This window comes from Akebia trifoliata, chromosome 10, assembly GCF_017979445.1.
Source record: "Akebia trifoliata isolate Shusen 1 chromosome 10, ASM1797944v1, whole genome shotgun sequence".
NCBI classification, from domain to species: domain Eukaryota; kingdom Viridiplantae; phylum Streptophyta; class Magnoliopsida; order Ranunculales; family Lardizabalaceae; genus Akebia; species Akebia trifoliata.
The window spans coordinates 991,316-1,000,603 of NC_141384.1; the positions used below are offsets into that span (position 1 = coordinate 991,316).

The 9,288-nt window shown below is 34.5% G+C and overlaps 1 protein-coding gene across 3 annotated transcripts; it reads left to right on the top strand.

Moving 5' to 3' along the window:
• Positions 1-729: 729 nt before the first annotated feature.
• LOC147392597 (adenine phosphoribosyltransferase 2-like) lies at positions 730-7,475 on the top strand. Of its 3 annotated transcripts, XR_015182179.1 has the most exons (8): positions 730-897; positions 1,006-1,116; positions 3,164-3,256; positions 4,779-4,928; positions 5,023-5,081; positions 6,058-6,129; positions 6,903-7,068; positions 7,144-7,475. XR_015182179.1 is itself a non-coding variant. In XM_086456203.1 (7 exons), exons 1-6 carry the CDS (start codon positions 807-809, stop codon positions 6,112-6,114), a joined length of 561 nt encoding a protein of 186 aa, XP_086312329.1. In that variant the 5' UTR covers positions 730-806; the 3' UTR covers positions 6,115-6,129; positions 6,678-6,860. The 3 variants fall into 3 exon arrangements, 2 of the variants coding, with proteins under 2 accessions (XP_086312329.1, XP_086312328.1); XM_086456203.1 differs by lacking the exons at positions 6,903-7,068; positions 7,144-7,475 and adding an exon at positions 6,678-6,860; XM_086456202.1 differs by lacking the exon at positions 6,903-7,068 and having other exon boundaries at positions 731-897.
• The last annotated feature ends 1,813 nt before the right edge of the window (positions 7,476-9,288 follow it).

Genomic DNA, 9,288 nt, shown 5'->3' on the forward strand with positions numbered 1-9,288 from the left:
AACTCAAAACTTAACTCTAAAACCATTGTTCAAGGTAGAATGAACTTATATTACCCAATGCATTGGTATTAGTCTAAATCATGAATCAATACGATCTGAACCAGTCTGTGGATAGGGGTTGTACAATCAAGCGAACCACGAACACACTGAATTTTAATTAGGTTCAACGAACCAAAACATGCTAGTATAATGAGCAAAAGATTGTCAGTTCGCAACAATTTTTTAATTGGTTCAGTGAACCAAACCAATTTGTTATATTTTTCTTCATTGTTTACCGCCGTTATAACTTGAACTATTATATAAATATGTTTCTAATTAGCTTAAGTATTTTCTAACATTATAATTGGACTTGCAACGTATATACTTGAAATATATATATGTACAAGTAAACCAATCTAGAGAACCAAAGAATGAATTATCTCTATTTACGGGTCCATTATAGAGTATCGAACCATGAACCCTAATTCAAATGGAGCAAACCGACCAACCAGGTAACATAGGCATGAACTGGCAAAATAGATTCATTTTAGCCACTCAAATTTGTGATATAAACATTTTAAGATAAGATAGTTGATCAACGGTGTGGATTGATTGAAAGTATTTTAGACATTCTACTCTAATAGTACTACAAACACTCTGTACTTTTCCCTCCTTGAAAAAATAAAAAATAAAAAATTAAAACTCATAATTTATGTTTATATATAAACTGCCACTGAACACCCAGATCTTCCTGTGTAGTGCTTTGGCCATAAGAAAAAATATTTTTTTTAACACCCACTCACTGGTCGAGAGAGAGAGAGAGAGAGATGTTTGCAGGAGAAGATGGATTGCAGGGAGACCCAAGGCTTCAAACCATCTCTGATGCCATTAGAGTCATACCTCACTTCCCAAAACCAGGTTTTGTTCTTTGGGTTTTTTTCCCCTTTGTTTTGTTGTTGCTCTTTGGATTTTTATCAGTCACATTTACTTACTTAAAAAAAAAAAAAAACTGTTTTGTTGTTTCAGGTATAATGTTTCAAGATATAACAACTCTGCTTCTTGATCACCAAGCTTTCAAGAACACTGTTGATATCTTTGTTGATAGATACAGAGAGATGAAAATCTCTGTTGTTGCTGGTAATGCTCATCTCTTCTCTCTTACTCCACTGGGTTCCTTCTTTGTTTATTATTAATTTTTTTAAACTTGTTTTCTGGGTTTTGGGTTCTAATTTTTTATTTTATCTTGATCATGTTAGGACTAAGGTGTAAATGTGGTATTTGGGTTTTTGTGGGTATTTGGAATTTATTGCTCTTTTATTAGTGTTTTTTTCAGTATTATTTTTTTCAAAGTAACTAGAAATCAATTGGAATTGGGTTTTTATTATTTTTATAGTTCTACTTCATTTCTTTAGAATTTTTTTTTCTTTGGGTTTTTGTGTTTTCTTCTCATAGAACAGTTTACAGCTTGTGTGTTAGATAAATGAAATTATTTAATTAAACAAGATTGGTTTTAATCTAATTTGGTTGAGTTGTATGTTTTTTTTTTTTTTTAAAGTTTCACATGAATTCTAAAAGACAAACAAATTGAGTGGATTTCTGAAAATAACAGAATCTGCTGTATTTATTTGACTTGCTGCTCTCACTCAGTGATGGTAATTTAGACTATATGGTGACCCATTTGGACTTCTGAGGTTTCAAGTCCAAAAGCCAATACTAAGGGCTTGTTTGGATTGGTGCAAAAATTTAATTTTAATCGCACAAATCGGAACGCCAAGACGTCGTTCCTATCTAAATTCTAGCAGATGATATTTTGGGGCTTTGTTGCAGAAAACGAGGGTGCAAAGTAGGTATCACCAAATGCATGGACACCCATAATGTAGATTGCAACAATGTCACTGTTTTTTGGGCCTATCTGAACAGACAATTGGTTTTTTGCTGAAATTGTATCTTTTTCATTTTTGATTACTTTTACGTTGAATTTTTATGCGGGTCTGTGGGCCCATATCAAATTGAGTCTTAAGGATGAGATTTGGTGGTGATCATCACCACAAAAATCCAAACATGTAATGTCATGCAAAATGACCTCTCACAGGGTTAGTGAGACTGAACTCCCAAATTTTTTTTTTTGGGTGAGAATTGTTGCCTCATCAAAAATTAGCCCTTTATTCATCAACATTTGGACTTCATGGGTTTGTGAAAAAAATGTGTGGGCCCATATCAAAATGAGTCTAAGGATGAGATTTTGGTAGTATCATCGTCACAAAAATCCGAAATTTTCATATGGTTTGAAAATTCAGAATTTGCCCATTTTTGGCAAGAATTATTTCCTCGCCAAAAAGCAGACCTTCATTCATCTCTATTTGAACTTCACAGCCATGTGAAAAGAATGGTGTGGAGCAAAACCTTGTAAGACTATACAACCCCTCTACATGGTGTTGTTTTAAATGGAAAAGACTCGTGTGTCAACATTGCCATGGTGGGATTTTTCTTGTAATGTGGAAAGCTGACGAGACCAGTCAAGATCTTCCATCCAATAAACAATCATCTTAATTAGCAACGTCGATGGTGCCCTTGTCTCTCCCATGCCGTTACATTATCATCAATTGTTCTTTCTCCTCATGAATTGCACTCATTGACTTTCGTAAAATGGTATTGAGAGAAGAAACTAAAAGATACACATCCCCCTTATGCCACACATTGTATTGCTACTACCATTGTGGTGAAGAAGTTTGGAGTGTCGCTTTAGAAAATTTGTCTCCTTTTAGAACGTGGTTGTTTTTTCCATATTAATGGATTTCGTGAACCATACACGAAAATCTGATAAATTCTTTTATTTTGTACATATAAAATTTTAAAACAACAATTACATGCTTGAGTTGATGTGTTAACGCTCCCGGGTTCGGAGTTTTCTTGACCCAAACATTTTTATATGAAGTTGACTTGCCTGGGTAAGAGCGACAATGAAACTTGTTGGTCTTGGATAACTGATTTTCCAGCCTTTTAGTTTGAAATCTTGTATATGTGCTAGTTGGAGGACTATTCGCCACATTTGTTTAGCAGCCTATAAGTGCACCGTTCGAAATTAGAATCAAGAGTGACCAATCAATTTGTTATTATCTGGCATGTTGTTTTTCTCTGTTTTTTCCTTAATTTTTTAACTTGTGATATCCAATTTTAATTTTAGGAATTGAAGCTAGAGGATTCATGTTTGGTCCTGCAATTGCCTTAGCCATTGGTGCAAAGTTCGTTCCTCTTCGCAAACCAAGAAAGTTGCCAGGTATACATGCTCTATTTGCCATTTTGGACTATGGTGGTGATCCTAAACTTGAATTTTCATTAGAGTTGTGATTTTGTGACGCCCCCTGACGTGGCATGGACTAGAATCATATGTGCAGTTGTGTATCCTGAGGAAAATCTATGGTTCTAGCCTATGCCATGTCAGGGAGCATATGATAGAAGGGGGGCGTTGGAAAATCATTATTCTTTTCATAATTATGAAGACTAATTGAGTTATATTTCTTTATAAATGGAAATTTATTAATATAAAATAGCTACAACAATATAACCTAAGTAAAACTTCCATGTGACTAATCTACCTTATGATAAATTCCAATAAAACATTTGTCATGTTGTAATTCAGAGTTACACTCATATTAACCCCACAAGTAAATGTTGGATGGGTGGAGCGTGGAAGTATCTTATAATAGACAAAGAAATACCTTTGCTTTGCACTTACATTTCCTCCCTGAAAAATCTTGTTCCATGAATTTTTTGCTGAACTGTGTATTTTCACCAAAACTATAAATTCATAGTTATAATTTCCTTAGGGAACCAAACATCTCAACACTTAGAAAATCATCCGAATGATATTATTTTTTCTTTAATTGATTCTTACAAACATTTAGTGTGAAAAAAGACAACCACGTCGATGGAAAATTATAAAACTTGTTATAACTTGGAAAATTATAACTAATATTTATGTATTTTTTCTTTAATTGATTCCTACAAACATTTTATAATTTTTTTTAATATTTATTTATGTAGCACTTGGATCATTGTATGTATTTTCTTTATATATAATTTAGAATGTTTTAACATCATGTTTATACTTGAACCTACTTGCATGCTTGAATTTAAATATATATATAAGCAAACCAAAGTGAACCCAAGTAGCGAGCCTAAGAGAGCTAAGAAATGAATTAACTCTTCCTGCAGGTGGATGGTGCTGCCTATCTTGTGACACAAATTTTGTGAGAAAGTCAGAAGTATATCATAAAATAAGAGAGCTGCTATTGGCATCCCAAATTTTACTTCTTACACCTACAATTAAAATTAAAGAAAATAAGTGAATGGTTGAGACTAAATAAAAGTTGGTGTGCCAATAGAAGCTCTCTCATTGTTTTGCTAGATTTCTATTTTTGGGTTTGTGATTTTATATGAGACTAATCATAATTGTAAACAACTTCTGAGATTGTTTGAACGAGTGTTATGATGTTCTGTAATGTTGAGATTATAGTTTGAGCCAAACCTTTGTAATGTTTGAAGAGTGCGGTTTAATCTTTAATTGGTGTGTGATAAATAATTTAAGACATTGGGGTGTAACAAGTACAAGTTGGGGTTCCAATAGAAGCTCTTTAAAATTATCTGTAAAAGCATTTATTACATTCCATGAACACATAATTATATGTTAACATGTCTATTATTGTTCTATCATTTAACATACATGCTAGTGTTGCGTCCTTTTTGGTCACCTTACAACATCAACACATACATTTGACTTCAAAAGTTCGAATATGTAGGTGAAGTAATCTCTGAAGATTACGTGCTTGAATATGGAACCGATTGTCTACAGATGCATGTTGGGGCGGTTCAGACTGGTGAGCGTGCATTGATCATTGATGATATGGTAGCTACCGGTGGAACCCTCTCTGCAGCAATAAAACTTCTAGGTAAGAGTTGGGTCTTCAATGCTACATAGTGTTCTCTTTCCTTTGTGACTAATAACTTCCCTTTTTGAACATTGTTGTTTTTTTTTAAAACTAGAACGTGCGGGGGCTGTAGTGGTTGAGTGTGCATGTGTTATTGGGGTGCCGGAGATCAAGGTAATGGTTATGATTTTAATTGATGCCCTCACTTGTAAAACTTGAGACTTGGCAGGGATACAGATTTCATACTCACACCCGAATTATTACCATGATTCCAAGGCTTTTTTAACAATTAAAATTCGTAAATAATTAGTATATCTTTATTGTTTCATGAATCTATAGTTTATCTTTGTTGTTTCATGAATCTGGATGCTGTTGGAAGTTGTGTACATGCATGCATGCACACACGGTTTGCATGCACACACGGTTTGGTTGATGGAATCAACTTCTCATTGAAAACTTGAACATGATCATGTGCACAAGTGTTCTGCATGGCGCCAAGAAGAACATGAAGTAGTAGCTGTGCACATAACTTTAAGGCTAAAATTTAGATACTTCTGGCAACTTTTGGACTGCATAATGTACAATATGAAGATTTTTTGTGCCCATTGTCCAGCCTTATTTCAATCCTTTATAAGATCCATTATTTCAGTGCAACACAGGCTTGAATTGTAGCCAATTAAGTTGGTTTATTTTTTATTTTTTGATAAGTGTAATATATTGAGTGAAAGAAAACAAAGTACAAAGAGGTCGAGGAAGCCTCTAAAAGAGCAACAAACCAAAAAGAAATTAAAGCATCAAAGACTACATAAAGAGTTCCATCTAAAAACGAAATCATTAAAAGTAATCCCCTTGAAAGTTCTGCTTCGCCCAAAGATATAACAAGCCCAAGATCTCCAAGAATATGTCGTGAGAGCTTCTCATCTTATTGTTAAACACCCTGTTATTTCTCTCATTCCACACCCCCCAAGATTAAGTTGGTTTATTTTGTGCTCATATATTCCAAAAGTGACAATTGCCTTAGTCCCATAGGTACCTAGTAAACTCTTTTAGCCATTTAAATCTCCCATCCCATTTTAACCCTTGTTTGAATCCAATGAACTGTTTGTAAAATGCAATTTGACTTCTTTTTTTATGGTTGTATAACTTGCAGGGAACGTGCAAGCTAAATGGAAAACCATTGTATATCCTTGTGGAGCCCCGTCAGTAGAAATGTATTGTTAAGGTATATTTCAAGATCATACGATCTTGAATTTGAATTTGAGATGTTTACATTTAATAAATTTCATTACTTGCACTTGAAGTGATTCATGAACTATTCAAGAGTAGTTAAATAAACAATTACAACTAATTTGTGATCTTGTGGGAGCCAATCATTCTACTCCTCCTAGTGGAGTGCTTTGAGAACATTACAAACTATGTTAAAGTGAGCATTGAACCTTACAAATTATGTAAGGAGCTTGAAAGTCACAAGGTGAACATTGGAATTCTTGGTCTTACGTTTCATTGGAGCTTGGTGTTCACTGAAGCGAGAGGGATTTATTTTGAAGACTTCTTGGGGAGGTGGGATTGAGTTTGTAACTGTATGGGTGGCTCGTAACTATGTGGAGGTGTTGTTTGTTTGTTTCTTTTTTATTTTGCTCTCTTTGTTCTTTGGGGTTTTAGGTCATGTTGACTGCCCCCCCCCCCCCCCCCCCCCGGTTAATAAATATAATTTTATTCATTAAAAAAATATATATATATTAAAAGTGAAACAGATTTTTTTTATTGCAGCATATCCAATTTCTATCAATGGTGAACTTTATTATCTTAAATAAGTTGCAACGATTACAATATAAAGGAGAGAATGATTTGGTGCAGTCATGTATGCTAGTTCATCTCATCAGATTTTTAGCAAAGATAAGCCTTCTTATTTAATCATGCTTTGTGCGGGCACTTCAGTTCATCTCATCAGATTTTTAGCAAGATTAGCCTTCTTATTTAGTCATGCTTTGTTAGGGCACTTCGTTTGTCTGATTCTCTGCACCAATGGACACTACCACTTAGGAGTGATGCACTGTACATGGGTGTACATGAGTGAAGAGGGAACTGAGAAAATATAAAAACTTAAGGAAGCCGTGATAATACAATATTTTTGCCTGCAATTTTGGGTCTTATATGCATGGTATGTATGTAGTATTTTTACTATAATTTTAAAGATTATGGGTACTAATGGGGATTTTTTTTTTTGTGTGTGCAGTTATACATAATTCCGCAATGAGCGACTGAAGGGTGCCGTGAGCTGTTTCCCGATACCATCTGTTTAAGTTACAGGCCATGCTCCTCATGCAGTCCTGTATACCAACTTCATTCATGATGTTTTCCTTTCTTTTATAGGGGTTTGCTTCTTCGACTCGTTTGTTTAATTTTCGGTATCTAGAAAGAGATTGTTATCGGTTTTAGCTCTTCAAGTTTTTATTCACATTTTTGAACAAAGCTGCATCAAGGAATACTGTTTGATACAAGACTTTGGAAATCATATTGGCAGAGCTATAAAAGTTCTTCACAAAAACAAAATGCTTTAAAGTGTGATAGGAATCGTCTGAGCCCAGTTATTTGCTCTTTGTGAATGATAAGTATAGCTTCGAATGTGAATTTTGCACTTTTGACACCCTTTTTGTCTATCAATGATAAACAGCTGATATTTGAAGCTTGGTTGAGTGCCAGCTCCCAACTTTATTGTTGTTGATGATGAATCCATCCTTGTATCTTCAGCTACCTATGATTTGTTGATGGATCTGAAGAGATTGGGTTTTGGGTTTTAAGTAGCCAGAAATTTGGTCAAGAGATGAGAGGATTAAAAAGGTAGGAACATGGTTTTAATACTCGTTTTGCCATTTAGTCTCTCGCCCATTAACGAGATCGAGTCGTCTTGGATGAGTTTGTCTTGGGATGAGTTTTTTAATACGTTTGAGTCATCTCGTTCAACAATGAGGAAAATGAACTATGACTTTTAATCTTGTCCAATCCTTTGACTTGTATCCTTCATGACGGGTGGATGATATTGAGATGTATTGAACGAGTCTTTTTGGTCTTGGACGAGATTTAAACCCGAGATTTAAACCCATGGGTGGGTAGGAATGAGTGGGTTCATGAGTAATGTTTGGCTAATAGATAGATCCTTCAACTGCTATTCTTAGTTCTAATGTGGGAATTACAAGCCATTGTGTCAATCATGTATGTGTGGGCATGGGCACTTGTGAGGTGTGCTTTACATTATTTCAAATGCTTACTATGACAATTAAGTTCAAAGGTCTCTCGTAACTGTCACATATCACACTGATGGTTGACTCCTTGACTATTACCATGTGATGGATCATTATTGCAATGGTTCACCCTCGAAGGACATTATTTGGCCTATATGAATACGAGGCCAAAGAACACTCTATGAAGGGCGATTCGACCCAAAACTGTGCAGTATCCGAAGATGCTAGTGTAAATATCAATTTTAGTGTATCCCAAAAATGTTTTGTCGTAAAATCTTTATGCATACTCAGTTTTCCAAAGGGGTTGCATTTGTGAAGAAATCACGTTTCGATTGATCCTTAAAATCTAAAAGAGCTGTCAATCATTTTCTTCATATTTTTGCTTGATATTCAATACAAGTTTTCAACACAATCCGAGTGGTCTAAAAACCGAATTTAGAGGGTTTGGATCCTTGCATTAGATCTGAATTTTAAAAACGGGTTGGAGACGGTTTCATGTCCCCTGAACTGATTCAGATGCGGGTTGGATACTGATCCATCCCTAGATTTGTCGAAAACTATATTTCAAAGTATTGCAAAATATATTTTTTATGCTATTTTCCTATAATATGAATTTTTATAAAATGAAAGAGTATAGTGGCAAAATAGAATACCATTTCAAGTTAATAAAGAAGTAAAATATATTTAAAAAAAAAAAAAAATCAAGTAGTCCAAAATTATTCGGTATTTTCTGATTGGACTAAAATCCGGATACAGTGTTAACTAGCAGGATTTGTGCCATATATGGATCTGGATTTGAATCTATATAAAAAGTATGAATATGAATGTGCTTAAATCCAACCCAAGTCCGACCCATTTTATGGCTTATTGGAGTACACCTCAACATACACTATGTTGGAAGAGGAATACCTTATATTATAAAGTCGTGATAATATGACACCCCCTCTGACACACGTCGTCATCATAGAATCGTAGATCATTTGCCTCGGGATGCACAAGAATTTTTTTATAATTATACATATCTCGGGGCAAATGATCTACAGTTCTATGATTGGGGCGTAGAGGTGTCAGGAAATCTTTACTCTATATTATATGATCAAATATGAGAAGAATATTTGTTAACGTGACTAGATTTTCCC